Source organism: Ranitomeya variabilis, chromosome 4 (assembly GCF_051348905.1).
Source record: "Ranitomeya variabilis isolate aRanVar5 chromosome 4, aRanVar5.hap1, whole genome shotgun sequence".
Taxonomy (NCBI): domain Eukaryota; kingdom Metazoa; phylum Chordata; class Amphibia; order Anura; family Dendrobatidae; genus Ranitomeya; species Ranitomeya variabilis.
In genome coordinates this window covers 275,144,169-275,159,775 of record NC_135235.1, presented here as the reverse complement: position 1 = coordinate 275,159,775, position 15,607 = coordinate 275,144,169, and the positions used below count along the sequence as shown (strand labels likewise).

The 15,607-nt window shown below is 41.5% G+C and overlaps 1 protein-coding gene across 7 annotated transcripts in view; it reads left to right on the top strand.

Annotated features, from left to right (window-relative positions):
• The window catches only part of NCAM1 (neural cell adhesion molecule 1), a 410,078-nt gene that overhangs the window by 263,056 nt on the left and 131,415 nt on the right, over positions 1-15,607 (top strand). For 6 of the 7 annotated variants that reach the window (XM_077249984.1, XM_077249980.1, XM_077249986.1 and 3 more), the window contains exon 2: positions 14,202-14,276. In XM_077249984.1, coding sequence (XP_077106099.1) covers positions 14,202-14,276 — 75 coding nt within the window. The remainder of the gene's footprint in view (positions 1-14,201; positions 14,277-15,607) is intronic. The other variant, XM_077249981.1, reaches the window with a different exon arrangement.

Sequence of the window (15,607 nt, the reverse complement as noted above, 5' to 3'; positions counted from 1 at the left end):
TGGTTACAACCATCTGTTTGCAAGTAGTGCAATTAACCGTACCACATTTATAGCTACCTTTGCAGTCCAACCAGGTCCCCGATCTACTATTGTTTTTAGAAACGAACATACTGGGAGACAATATATTGCCTAATGTTGGTGCTCTCCTTGCCACAATATTGCAACCCCCATCAAGTATCTTGGCTAAAATAGGATCCTCATATAATATGGGTATTGACTTATTAATGATGGCTTTGATAGCATTAAATTGTGGGCTATATTGCAAGCATACAAATGGCTTGTTGGAAAATTCCTTTTTTTGCCTATGTGACTTGTGATGAGAATGAGATGAAATGAGATCACTTTGATTTTTATTTGAAACTATGGTGTACGCCCGATTCAACATCCAATTTGGATACCCCCTATCATGAAATTTATTGCAGGATTTAATTAAATCATTATTGAACTGGTCATTGTTGTTACAATTACGTTTTAGCCTGGTAAATTCACCTACTGGAATCGACTTTACTGTATGCCTGGGATGGCTGCTATTGGCACGTAAAATTGTGTTACCAGAAATAGGTTTAGAATACGTTCTCGTGGAAATGAACTGATCAGGGATGCCAGTCAACTCTAAATCAAGAAAAGAAATAGTGGATTTATCATGAACAAAAGTAAACTTGATATTGTAATTGTTGTGATTGATATAATCAATAAACATCGGTATGGCAGATACATCGCCCGTCCACACAATCAATGTATCGTCGATGTATCTGCCATACCAATTAATAAATGAGGAAAAAGGATTGGTAGATGTGAAAAGAAAAAAATATTCCCAAAGGGCCATAACTAAATTAGGTAACGATGGTGAAAATTTGGCACCCATGGCCACACCGGTGTGCTGTAAATAATACTTCTGATCAAAAGAAAAAAAATTGTGTGTCGGAAGAAAAAAAGTCACCTGCAAAATAAAATTAATCAAATCTTGGGAATAAGAACTGTAACGATCCAAATGAAATTGTAAAGCCTGTATTGCTACATTATGGGGTATACATGTATAAAGTGATGTCACATCACAACTGAGCCAACTAAATTCAGAAGACCATTTTTTACACGATAAAGAACTTAATACATCCTTAGTGTCCTTGATATGACCCGGAATCCTGAGGACCAGGGGCTGTAATAAAGAATCAAGCCACTGGCCCAGATGTTCATTGGTAGACCCAATACTAGAAACTATAGGTCGCATAGGAGGAAAAATACTCTTCTTGTGAGTTTTAGGAAAACCATGCAATATGGGCATAACAGGGTGCGACACTTGCAAAAATTCAGCTTGTTTGTCCGAAAAAATACCCAATGTCACGCCTTCCATAATTATTTTGTCTATATCCTTTTTGAATGCAACAGTAGGGTCTGATAACAATAATTTATATGTAGCAACATCAGATAGTAGCCCCAAAATGCTGTTCTTGTAATCCTCGGAATCCATGATGACAATCAATCCACCCTTATCACTCATTTTAATAATGATGTCCTTCATGTTTTTGATATCCTCAACAGCCTGCCTGTGTTTACTGGATAAATTACCAGTTTTATTATTGCCAGATACATTGTATTTCAAGTTCTTAAGCTCACGTTCAATGACATCCTGAAATTTACTCATACAATCGGGTCTTGTTTGAACCGGATAAAAAAAAGGGTTTTTGATTTTAAAGTTGTCAGATTGATGAATCAAATTATCAGGCGCTTCATTCACATGTTGCAGCTCCTGCAATGTCAAAAGAGAAATCTGTTCATGAAAATCCAGTGCCTGGAATTCATTGACTTGAATATCCTCAGAATTGCGTTCAGTGATAGTTGGATCAGACCAAAAATGTTTTTTAATGGTGAGATTGCGGACAAACTTGTTGAGATCCAAAATAGTAAAAAATAGATTAAAGTCATTATCAGGAACAAAATTTAGTCCATACGACAGAACCTCTAATTGTTCTTGTGAAAACACTTTGGAAGATAGATTTAACACATTATCCACATTGATCTTTATGTGGTTTTTTTGCAGCGTGTTTGCATGCCAGAACTGTTTTCTGTGCTTGCGCCCGCCGCGCCTCTTACGTTTTTTGTCTTGTTAGGCTGCCGTCACACTAGCGAGTTTTACGGACGTAAGAGCGCATAAAATACGTCCGTAAAACACGCCTAACAAACGGCCCAATTATTCCCAATGGGTCAGGTCCTATCAGCCATATATAACGCATCCGTAATATACGCCTTTCTACGGCTGTACAAAATCGCAGCATGCTGCGTTTGTCAGCGTATTGCGCAAAAAATACGCCAATGAAAGTCTATGGGGGCTAGAAAAATACGGATTCCACACGGACCAGCAGTGTGACTTGCGAGAAATACGCAGCGGTGTTAGTGAAAAGCCGGTAATTCAATTGCCGGCTTTTCATTTCTCCTTCCCCAACCCGACAGGATATGAGACATGGTTTACATACAGTAAACCATCTCATATCCCCTTTTTTTTCCATATTCCACACTACTAATGTTAGTAGTGTGTATGTGCAAAATTTGGGCGCTGTAGCTTGTAAAATAAAGGGTTAAATCGCGGAAAAAATTGGCGTGGGCTCCCGCACAATTTTCTCCGCCAGAGTGGTAAAGCCAGTGACTGAGGGCAGATATTAATAGCCAGGAGAGGGTCCATGGTTATTGGCCCCCCCTGGCTACAAACATCTGCCCCCAGCCACCCCAGAAAAGGCACATCTGGAAGATGCGCCTATTTTGGCACTTGGCCACTCTCTTCCCACTCCCGTGTAGCGGTGGGATATGGGGTAATGAAGGGTTAATGTCACCTTGCTATTGTAAGGTGACATTAAGCCAGATTAATAATGGAGAGGCGTCAATTATGACACCTATCCATTATTAATCCAATTGTATGAAAGGGTTAAAAAACACACACACACATTATTAAAAAGTATTTTAATGAAATAAACAAACAGGTTGTTTTAGTATTTTATTGCTCTCTCAATCCATCCGGAAGACCCTCGCTTGGCAAAATAATAAACCAACAATATACATACCGTCTGATGAACTGTCAGGTCCCACGAAGTAAATCCATCTGAAGGGGTTAAATCATTGCGCTAAAGCACTCGCTCGTGCCTGTAAACCCCGGGTGCTGAAAGGAAAGCTGGGTGAACTGTACTTACATTGAGTTGCGGTGAGGCGCCCTCTGGTGGATGTCCTCATGAACTGGAGCCTTGGAAAAGTTCCCACGCTCGAGTTCATATGAGTTCATCCACCAGAGGGCGCCTCACCGCGACTCAATGTAAGTACAGATCACCCAGCTTTCCTTTCAGCACCCGGGGTTTTTACAGCCACGAGCGAGTGCTTTAGCGCAGCTCCTGGCTGTAAAATGATTTAACTGCAGCTGATGGATTCATTAGTAGAGGAATCAGACATACTGGGATTATTATCACCAGAATCACCCTCATGTGAGCTAAAACTCACATATCGTCTATTATGTTTTTTCCTATAATAGGTGTTTCTCAAAATGTTTCTGGTTGAGGAATTATCGTCATTCCAATCATAAATTTTATTGGAAGAATAATCCTCCAAATCACGTTGAAATTTACGTTTTTTTCTGGACATGATTTCATCTTCCAATTTATTGATGTCCTCTTGTGTTTTCTTGAAAGACGCATTATTCTCAATAACTGTGACATGTGTGTTTAAATTCAGTTTGGTCGCATCTATCTCCTTTTGTATGTCTGATAGTTTTGATTCCTCATATTTGATAATAAGTCGCATCAAATTCAATGAACAGGTACTCAAAATATTGTTCCATTCATTAGAAAATTGTTCGCAAAAAACAGTAGTACATCTTTTCTTGATTCTCAAACCTCTAGGAATCATATCCTTGGAAACATAATTATTCAAGGTGGTATAATCCCACCATGTTTTAGTCTCTTGAATCATTAATTTATGCAACTGTGTCCATAAATTGGAGACATCAGAGGTTTCACTGTTTCCATTAGAAGAATCAGAAAAAACTTGTGCGGCTTTCTGCAGACGGTTCCTGGCAAACTCGGACATGATGTAAAAAATGTGCTATTGACTGTAGTAGATGGATAACTCACTAAAATATAAGGGTGGTGTGTCATAAAAAATTGGAAGCAAGGAAACAGGTGCACGGCAATCAATTGAAATAAAGACAAAAAGAGAAAAAAAGCCAGCTCACCATTTCCAGCAGAGCACGGAACCCGATCCTGACAAGATGCAGATTAGTGGAAGAAAAAAAAAAATGTTCCAGCTCCAAATGAATAAAATGAAAAACTTTAATGAAAACATTAAAAACACAATAGAACAATGCTCCATGCGGACAACACCATAACCCTAGTGAGTAAAGCTACGCGTTTCGACCGGAAAGGTCTTTGTCAAAGCTCAACTACCATGATTCCAATTAGAATAAATGGAATCCTTCTGCCAATCTGGCAGCTCCAAAGAGGTCACATGTTCAAAAGGTCCTATTGCCTATAAAATGCTTGAACCAAAAATAATAAGGGTATGTGCACACGATGCAGATCTAGTGCAGAAATGGTGCAGAACTGCAGCAGATATTTCTGCTGCAGAAACGCTGCAGAACCGCACCGCGATTTACAGTACAATGCAAATCAATGCGAAAAAAAAAAGCTGTGCACATGGTGCAGAAAAATCCGCGCAGAAACGCCGCAGACCCCAAAGAAGTGCACGTCGCCTCCCTTGTGCAGCTCCGCAGCGCCTCCGCGCAGACCCCTCCACACCACGCGCACAGCCCCCTCCCCTTCACACCGATTCACACCGTACTGCACAGAAACTGCAACTTCTACATGACAGGTTCCCTTTAAGTATCATAACACCCAGCAAAAAAAAGCCAATTGGATCATAAATGAGTTAGTCTAGATAACTATCTGTCGGAGTCCCACAAGGTTCAGTCCTTGGGCCCCTGCTCTTCTCCATTTACACCTTTGGCCTGGGACAGCTCATAGAATCTCATGGCTTCCAGTATCACCTCTATGCTGATGACACACAGATCTACATCTCTGGACCAGATATCACCTCCCTACTAACCAGAATCCCTCAATGTCTGTCCACTATCTCATCCTTCTTCTCTGCTAGATTTCTGAAACTTAACATGGACAAAACAGAATTCATCATCTTTCCCCCATCTCACGCGACCCCCCCAACGAACCTATCCATTACAGTGCATGGCTGCCCACTCTCCCCAGTCCCACAAGCTCGCTGCCTCGGGGTAATCCTTGACGCTGATCTCTCCTTCAAACCACATATGCAAGCCCTTTCCACTTCCTGCCAACTTCAACTCAAAAATATTTCACGAATCCGTACATTCCTCAACCAAGAATCTGCAAAAACCCTAGTCCATGCCCTCATCATCTCGCCTTGACTACTGCAACCTCCTGCTCTGTGGCCTCCCCTCTAACACTCTCGCACCCCTCCAATCTATTCTAAACTCTGCTGCCTGACTAATCCACCTGTCCCCCCGCTATTCCCGGACTCTTCCCTCTGTCAACCCCTTCACTGGCTCCCCATTGCCCAGAGACTCCAGTACAAAACCCTAACCATGACATACAAAGCCATCCACAACCTGTCTCCTCCATACATCTGTGACCTCGTCTCCCGGTACTTACCTACACGCAACCTCCGATCCTCACAAGATCTTCTCTACTCCCCTCTTATCTCCTCTTCCCACAATCGTATACAAGATTTCTCTCGCGTATCACCCCTACTCTGGAACCCTCTACCACAACACATCAGACTCTCGCCTACCATCGAAACCTTCAAAAAGAGCCTGAAGACCCACCTCTTCTAACAAGCCTACAACCTACAGTAACCACCGATCAACCAAACCGCTGCATGACCAGCTCTATGCTCACCTACTGTATTCTCACCCATCCCTTGTAGATTGTGAGCCTTCGCGGGCAGGGTCCTCTCTCCTCCTGTACCAGTTATGACTTGTATTGTTTAAGATTATTGTACTTGTTTTTATTATGTATACCCCTCCTCACATGTAAAGCGCCATGGAATAAATGGCGCTATAACAATAAATAATAATAATAATAACTAGAGATATATTTCATTTTTTTTTTTTTTATAAAGTATCTTAACCCTTTATTTGATGATTTGATGGGGGAGGTCCAGTTTAATAGAATCTAATATCTTATACATAGATAAGTATAAGAAGATCACATTGGTGAAGTCTTTATTCTCATATCACCAATGATTTCCAGGATGAAAGGGCCGTATAGGGTGGTCACATTTCTTTAGCGCTGCTCAAAGATTTGTCACAAAATCTGCTAAAACCTTCTAAACCTTGATCTGAATGGCAATTTGCTTGAGATATTGCATCAAGTTTCTGGACAGTGGCAAATGATTCAGACACTGGAGTGCTTTAGAGGGCACATTATAATTGTCAATCATTCATGTTCATATTACCCAGTTCTTTTGTTTCTGCTCCTCTTGGTTCCTGAGATATGGCATCCTCTTCCCTGTATATAAATCTAGTCTATTACGGTAAGTAGGCGTGGTCCCAAACTCTTCATGGGAGTTTTTTTAGGACCGCACCCACTGACGAGCAAAAGGGTAACAATGTTTTAAACTTTTGACTTTCAGGCTCCATAGCTCACCATCCACTACTGCTTTGAACTTTAGACCATCATCATTTTATAGACAACTATCTTGGCTATCTAATACATAAATTTGACTTGCAATTATTTAGCATATCGTTAGTTATGCAGATTCTTGTCATGTCACTGCATTATTACTGTTTTGCTCCTAAAATTTTTATTTTGTTAGTATTTTGTAAATCCACCTTTTGTCTTTCACCACTGCGTCAATCCTTCTGGGCTGCTCTCAATCAGAATCATAGAACTATAGAATGGTAGAGTTGGAAGGGATCTCCTGGGTCATCTGGTCCATCCCCCTGCTCAAAGCAGGATTCACTTAACCATCCCAGACTGATGTCTTTCCAACCTCTGTTTGAAAACTTCCATGGAAGGAGAACTCACCATCTCTCGTGGCCGCCTGTTCCACTCATTGATCACCCTCACTGTCAAAAAGCTTTTTATAATATCTACTGTGTCTCCTCCCATTCAGTTTCATCCCATTGCTTCTAGTTTTTCCTTGTGCAAATGAGAATAAAGATGATCCTTCTACAATGTGACAGCCCTTGAGATATTTTTAGACAGCTATTAAGTCTCTTCTGTCTTCTTTTTTGCAAGCTAAACATTCCCAAATCATGTAACCGTTCCACATAGGACATGGTTTGCAGACCAGTCACCATTCTGGTCGCTCTTCTCTGAATGGTGACCAGATTCAAGCATGTCTTGAGTGAAATCTGACCCCTGGTCTCTTCTACATTTTTTCAGCGTTGGTCCATACTGGTCAACTCACTTCGGGATGTATACAGTTTTTTCTTCAACTCTATCCACAAGAGTTTGATTGGGTTGAGGTCTCGGGACTGTGGGGGCCAATCCAGCACCTCTACTTCATTGTCATTGAACCATTTCTTCGCCAATCTTGACGTATGCTTCAGGTCGTTAGCCTGCTGGAACACTATGCTGGCCACAGGTTCACATCCTACCAGAATTTTTGTCTTTTTTTTAATATGTAAATGTAAGTTTACTATTATCATGATAAATAATTCTTCCATTCATTCCGCTTTGGGTTAGGCTTTGCAAGAATAAATGAGCTTTTATTTTTCCATATTAAGTGCATACCACAAGCGGTTATACCACAAGCGGTTAATAAATTGCATTGACATGCCTTTAAATTGATATTATCCAGACAGCTTGTCTCTATCAGTCTCCTCCATTATACTCGTCCCTTTCCACCAGCTCCCTATAATTAAATCTACCTGTGCTCATCTATCTAATCTAATAACCACAGATGACTTTGCTGATGCAAGTTTATCACAGGCTTCAATGCAGATAATAATGATATCCATTTATTTTATGTGTCATCGGCCCAGTGGACAAACACTCTGTACGGAAAAATTGAAAATTTGAGAATACAGAGTCCACCTATAGCATCTAATGTCTCCTCCTGCAATGATCTGAGGACCCACGAGCTGCGTTTGTATGATATTGTCATTTCAGCTGCATCCCACAGGGTACAACCTTAATTACTAGCAGTCAGCTCGAGATGAGATCAGAGAGGCAGAGCAGACACAGAACCTTTAACTCAGTGTTCCATCACCATGGTGATCCCCATTATTCTGACCTAAGGGGGAGCCTCCCCAGCTGACACCGCGCTCATTGCGTTTCGCACTTCTAAAATCCTTTCCCAGCTACTTAGATCCCACTGATGAGTCATTTTGTATCACAACGACCTTTTCTTCCACTATCTGCTGTAACATCTATTCCGTGCCTATTCAATTCAGAGGTCCTGCGGTTGTATTTGTCCCCAGCTACTGTACATTGTTCCTTTTTTTCACCTTTGTTCACTTAGACATTTTTATTTTTCTTGCAGTCACTTGTATATGACTTTCCCATTTTGATTTTAGAATTCCTTATTATTTGCATTCGATCTGCCCTCCCAGTTTGCCGATTATTTTTTGAAACTTTGCATAATTAATATGATTAAAAATTAATCAAATTCATTATCAGAAACAGATGTATATAAATGTTTAGATTACTTAGTGCTAAAGATACAGTTATGGCTGAAAGTATTGGCATTAGTGATGAGCAAATGTGCTCGGATAAGGTGTTATCAGAGTATGCTCGTGTGCTAACCAAATATCTTTGGCGTGCTGGAAAGATATGTTCGATTCCCCACGGCTGCATGTCTTGCGGCTGTTATACAGACACAACACATGCTGGGATTGCCAAACAAACCGGCAATCCCTGAAGATGACTCATTGATTCCTATGGGATTTTGATGTGGGCATGCTCTGAGAACTGTGCAGAAGTCATTGTGCAGGGAGGTAGAGGACTTGAGTTGTGGCCAACACCTATTGTGAATGGTGAATCTTGTGTGATAGGTGTTTTCTTTCACTGCAGTCCTGCTTCTGATGAAAATGAGATAACTGCTGAGAAGTGGACATGTGAGAACTGCAAAAGTTAATATACACTGCTCAAAAGAATAAAGGGAACACTTAAACAAAAGAATATAACTCCAAGTAAATCAAACTTCTGTGAAATCAAACTGTCCACTTAGGAAGCAACACTGATTGACAATCAATTTCACATGCTGTTGTACATATGGAATAGACAACAGATGGAAATTATTGGCAATTATAAAGTCACCCTCAATAGAGGAGTAGTTCTGCAGGTGGGGACCACAGACCACATCTCAGTACCAATGCTTTCTGGCTGATGTTTTGGTCACTTTTGAATGTTGGTTGTGCTTTCACACTCGGGGTAGCATGAGACAGACTCTACAACCCACACAACTGCCTCAGGTAGTGCAGCTCATCCAGGATGGCACATCAATGTGAGCTGTGACAAGAAGGTTTGCTGTGTCTGTCAACATAGTGTTCAGAGGCTGGAGGCCCTACCATGAGACAGGCCAGTACACCAGGAGACGTGGAGGGGGCCGTAGGAGGGCAACAACCCAGCAGCAGGACTGCTACCTCCGCCTTTGTGCAAGGAGGAACAGGAGGAGCACTGCCAGAGCCCTGCAAAATGACCTCCAGCAAGCCACAAATGTGCATGTGTCTGCACAAACTGTTAGAAACCGACTCCATGAGGATGGTCTGAGTACCCAACGTCCACAGATGAGGGTTGTGCTCACAGCCCAACACCATGCAGGGCGCTTGGCATTTGCCACAGAACACCAGGATTGGCAAATTCGCCACTGGCGCCCTGTGCTCTTCACAGATGAAAGCAGGTTCACACTGAGCACATGTGACAGACGTGACAGAGTCTGGAGATGCCGAGGAGAACGATCTGCCTGCAACATCCTTCAGTATGACCGGTTTGGCAGTGGGTCAGTAATGGTGTGGGGTTTCTTTGGAGGGCCGCACAGCCCTCCATGTGCTCGCTAGAGATAGCCTGATTGCCATTAGGCACCGAGATGAGATCCTCAGACCCCTTGTGAGACCATATGCTGGTGTGGTTGGCCCTGGGTTCCTCCTAATGCAGGACATTGCCAGACCTCATGTGGCTGGAGTGTGTCAGCAGTTCCTGCAAGATGAATGCATTGAAGCTATGGACTGGCCCGCCCGTTCCCCAGACCTGAATCTGATTGAGCACATCTGGGACATCATATCTCACTCCATCCACCAAGTCATGTTGCACCACAGACTGACCAGGAGTTGGCGGATGCTTTAGTCCACGTCTGGGAGGTGATCCCTCAGGAGACCATCCGCCGCCTTATCAGGAGCATGCCCAGGCGTTGTACAGTAGGGAGGTCATACAGGCACATGGAGGCCACACACAATATACTGAGCATCTTTTCCTTGTCATGAGGCATTTCCACTGATGTTGGATCAGCCTGTAATTTGATTTTCCACTTTAGTTTTGAGTATCATTCCAAATCCAGACCTCCGTCTGATATTCATTTTGATTTACATTGATAAGTGTTATGTTTTATTGTTCTGAACACATTCTACTATGCAATGAATAAAAATTTTCAACTGGAATATTTCATTCAGAGATACCTAGGATATGGGATTTTAGTGTTCCCTTTATTTTTTTGAGCAGTGTATATAGATAGGGAAAATTCAAAACAACGTCTCCAAAAATTCCTAAAAATAAATCTTGAATGTAATGTTTCTTTTTTTGATGACTAATTTAAGGCCTGTGCTTCGAGAATGAAGATCCTTTGGCCAAACTCAAATCTCATTTCGCTCTACGAAAAAAACGAGTATTTTTCTCATTTGTCAGGTGATCAGTAACCTGTTCACACTGTTATCATGAAACAAGGTTTCCTAGGAACACTAGTTCCCAATGATTGTTCAGTGTTAACGCATCTTTAGTATTTATTTCGCTCCTCCATTTGCGACAGCCAGGATACATATTTGCGCTGTTCCTTTGCAATACAGGCCATTATTTAGCTTCCACTTGAACTTGTAAAAGTGATGAGGCTGCTTTTTAGGTTTGACCTTCCTCTGAGTGCGGTTTACTTTGGTGTTTGGATTGTATGAGTAGTAAAAAAAGCAATGACAACAACAACAAAAATACCGTAAGTAGTTATGAGTGTATGTAGTTGATTAGTTCAATGCTGACTATTTTTTATTTATTTTATATTGCAATTGTAAAGAATAAATCCAGGAATATGAACATCACTGAATGAAACCATTTCCATTTTCTCTTACAAACCAGAGTGTGCGCTAATAGAAAAAAAATGCCTTTGTAATTGTGCTTGGTAACACTTTCACCTCACTACGCAGTGAAGGAAGGGAAGAAGTACACTTTCATTAAAGTAGATATAGACGAGTCACAAAAGGTGACCCAGCTCAGACTCATTTCTGCAAAATGACTTTCCATGAGCCATTTAAATCATTTTGATTTTCCAATTTGCTGCTTCTTCTTTTTTTTTTTGCTCATGGTCTTTTATTGTTAAGGGGATTCTTGATCACTTAGCTAAAATTCGTATATTCCAACCTTTGGCAGCGGGAGGCAGCCATTAATCACACACAGGGAAGTTTTGTGTGTCTAGTGACACCAGAGCACTGTACTTTTATTTGACCATTTTTATTTTCCGGGTGGCAATGGGAAATGATGATCTTCAGTACGGTATGTCCTAAAGCTTGGCTCTATGTAAAGGGTAAGGAAAATGAGCAGAATAACACTCAGTCCAAAGTTCCAAAAGTATTGCAACCCTGTATCTGGAGCAAACATATTGCAATTCGACCTAAGATTTTTTTTTTTGTTATTATATCGATTTTGTAGTAGGTAAAGGAAACTAAGCTTTGTGATGCTGATTGACTGGGTCGCCCTTGAGCCTTAAATTTCTAGGAAATTTCCTAAAATAACCGATTTAATGGAGTAGGATTCTGCACATGTCAAGGGTCTTTTAAGTTAACCTTTCAACAGGATTTTTCTAAGTAACCTACATACATTGTCAGGTTGGCGCTGTTAAAATGATACTTGGGGTAAATAAATCAGTCTTGTGGTTCTTGAGTAATCAGTGTTAGAAGTTTTCAGTTCATCAAAATCCGGTGCTCCGGGGCAGGACTGTAGGCAGAGTCTTATCTTCCTGCTCTAAGCCAGAGAAACCAAGGAGAGACCTGACCGCAGGCCGCCACGAAGCACAAACATGTTCCTCATCATAGAGCGAGAGAGAGAGAGACAGATAGACTGTTTGTGCTTCGTGGAGGCCTGTGGTCAGGTCTTTCCTTGGTTTCTCTGGCGTAGAGCAGGAAGATAAGACTCTGCCTACAGTCTCACCCCGGAGCACGGGCGTCTCATTAACTGAAAACTTCTAACACTGATTACGCAAGAACCACAAGACATATTCCTTCCACCTAGGTATTATTTTAACACTGCCAACCTGACCTTGTCTGCAGGTTACTTAGCCAAATGCTGCTGATGGGTTCACTTTAAAAAATACATGTTTGAGGGTCCTGAAAGCAACATATCTCAGCTTCTCTGGTTCTTGTGAATATGAAGGCTTTTTTAACCTGTGTTACTGGTGAATATTTGAAGGCTCATGGTACATACTTTAAACAGATCCATAGCCCCTCCTATTTACGTATTTCTTTTATTTTTTCCTCATTGCACTAACATGGTGACCTATTGCGAGACAAATGACAATGATGATGTAACTATGCGTTATTACTCAAAGTCAGATTATGGGATCACCAGTGAGGCCAAATTGTGGGACTCTTCCGTCTCAGCCTCGAGGGCTTGGAGAAAAGAAATGCACTGTTGTGATCATAAACAATTCTGTTTATTAACCAAGATTCTTATACCATTTACAGACAAATGTAGTTCCCATTGGAAATATCCATCAGTTGCCCTCTTTTCACAATGAGATTTTGACAGATATTATGTTTTTCTCCATATATTACCCATAATGCACGTTTTTCTCAAATCTTTGCATATGACATAGGCAAATATGAGGCCAAATATGAAACTTTAAGAAAAATATTAAAATATAAGACTGAGACTAGTTAATACTAAAAAAAATAGACTATAGTTGAAAATATTAACCTTTCTGTATCGGTGGTATTCATTAAAGGCTGGGTTCTGTTTTCCATTCTAAAGAGTTCAGTAAAGTGGCAGTTCAGTAAAGTTGAAGTTGCTCATTGGCAGCCATGTAGCCCCGATCCGTTATCCATTGTTGTGCCCAGCAATCTGGTGACTCCTTCCGCTTGTTTAACTTGAAGCGCACCTCCTGATTGGGAAGGCAAAATGGATTAAATGCAATTATAAAGATTACTTAACTGCCGTGTGAACCCACAGGCAGGTAAAACACTAAAATAGGACAACCCCTTTAATCGTACAAGTCCGACGTTTGGGAAATCTTCTTGATGGAACTCTTGAATGGCCACTGCATTACGCAATGTGCAAAGAGCCATTAAGGTGTGGAAGATTTAGTTCATCTCCTATCAGATCTAACCGTTTTTTTCTCGAGATCCACTTAAAGGTAATCTGTCAGCAATCTATGTAATCTGACATCCACATGATGTAGATACCAAGACCCTGGTTTCAGAGATGTATCACTTAGTTTACTGGGTGCAGCAGTAGTGATACAATCACAGTTTTCTCTGCTGCAGATCTAGCAGAGCTCTGAATGCTGAGCTGTCAATAACCCCGCCCACACCACTGATTGGCAGATTTCTTTGTACACTGTTCATAGGCAGAAAGCTTGTAATCAGCAGTGGGGACTTGGTTGGACTAGGAGGCACGAGACATGTAGTCCTGTCGTGATAATCTCCTGCTGAAAAAACATTGTACCTACCTCATGCTTTTCTCAGATTACCTAAGAAAACAAAATAACTGCTGTCAGAATCTTTTTAAGCTAAGTTCTCCGCTTTCTTATACCACTCACAGAATTGAAAATTGAGGAGATGTAATTGGAGGATGATTCTTGAATGGCTAAGGCTGTGCAACAATGGACATAATTTTGCAACCTGATGCTCCTTAAAATAATTGTGCAGATTTTAATAGTGAGGGTGTTGATTAATGTTTTATTATTCTACATAAAAATTACAAATTTGTTGTATATTTTTGTTGTTTAAATCTAAAATGTGATAGTAATGTCTTCCTTACTGTTTCCGTTTCCAGCAGCTCTAGAAGTCACCATTGTTCCTGACCAAGGTGAAATCAGCCTCGGGGAATCTAAATTCTTCTTATGTCAAGGTAAAGATCTATGCAATCGGTAGTATAATATGTTGCAAAGAATAAATCCGAGTTTTGTATTATATCGCAGGGTAATAATGAGATTGATGTGACATGAAGCCAAATTTACCTTTCCTGGATTTTACTGAAGGGCAGGCTGCGGGAGATCAGTCTGTCTGTACTATTGGGTCATAGATTAAGTAACAGTATTTGATGCCAGTGTGCTGCCCCTAAAGCCAATAGGATGTTTTTTTCCTGAAAGGCACAGATCAATGAAATTGAAGAGTAATCTTCAAAAGCAGTAATGTGGTCTTATTCTCCTTACACAGCCTACATTGTGGTATCTTTCCTTAAAAAGAATAGCTCATAGTGGAAAATGATGGGTAGCAAAACAGATAAGAGGGAATGTAGAACTGTATTTATGTGGAAGTATGGACGGTTTAGGAAGACACATGTGACGGGGGTGGGTGTGGATCCACTGCGTGATGGGGCGGGCTTACCGTGGAGGGGTGAAACTAAGCATCTACCTGATTTTCGCTAGAGCCTCTTCTGGTGAGGATAGGCTTGGCCGCAGGTAGTTGCCAGGTGTCTCTCTAGAGCAGTCCCCGGTCCTGCAGCAGCTGAACCACGTGTAAGAGCAGGTAGCAAAGTACAGAAGGGAGAGACAGAAGCGTAGTCAGACGGTCCAAGGTCAGGGCAGGCAGCATGGGTCACTATTAGTGATGAGCAAATATACTCGTTACTCGAGATTTCTCGAGCATGCTCGGGGGTCCTCCAAGTATTTTTTTAGTGCTCGGAGATTTAGTTTTTCTTGCCGCAGCTGAATGATTTACATCTGTTAGCCATCATAAGTACATATGGGGGTTGCCTGGTTGCTAGGGAATCCCAACATGCTTATGCTGGCTAACAGATGTAAATCATTCAGCTGCGGCAGGAAAAACTAAATCTCCGAGCACTAAAAAATACTTGGAGGACCCCCGAGCGTGCTCGGGAAATCTCGACTAACGAGTATATTCGCTCATCACTAGTCCCTATACAAAGCCGCAGGTGAGGTCGGACAGAACGGGTAAACGAGCCGGGTAAGAAACAGGAAAGGCGAGAAAACACACTGACTGAACTCAGTTGATGGACAGGAACAGAATCCAAAGTTCAGGCAGGGAACAGGAGCAGGAGCAGCCTAATATATGCACTGCTGGCAGAGGATAAGCTGTGGAAAGGAAAATCCTGCAGGACACAACAGGATTAAATTCTTGCAGGATCTGGCTGTGCCTCCTTATAGCCAGGTTGAAACAGCAGGGATATGCAGCAAAGTTGGAAGTGTTGCATGAGGACTCAGTGCAGTGGCCTGACAC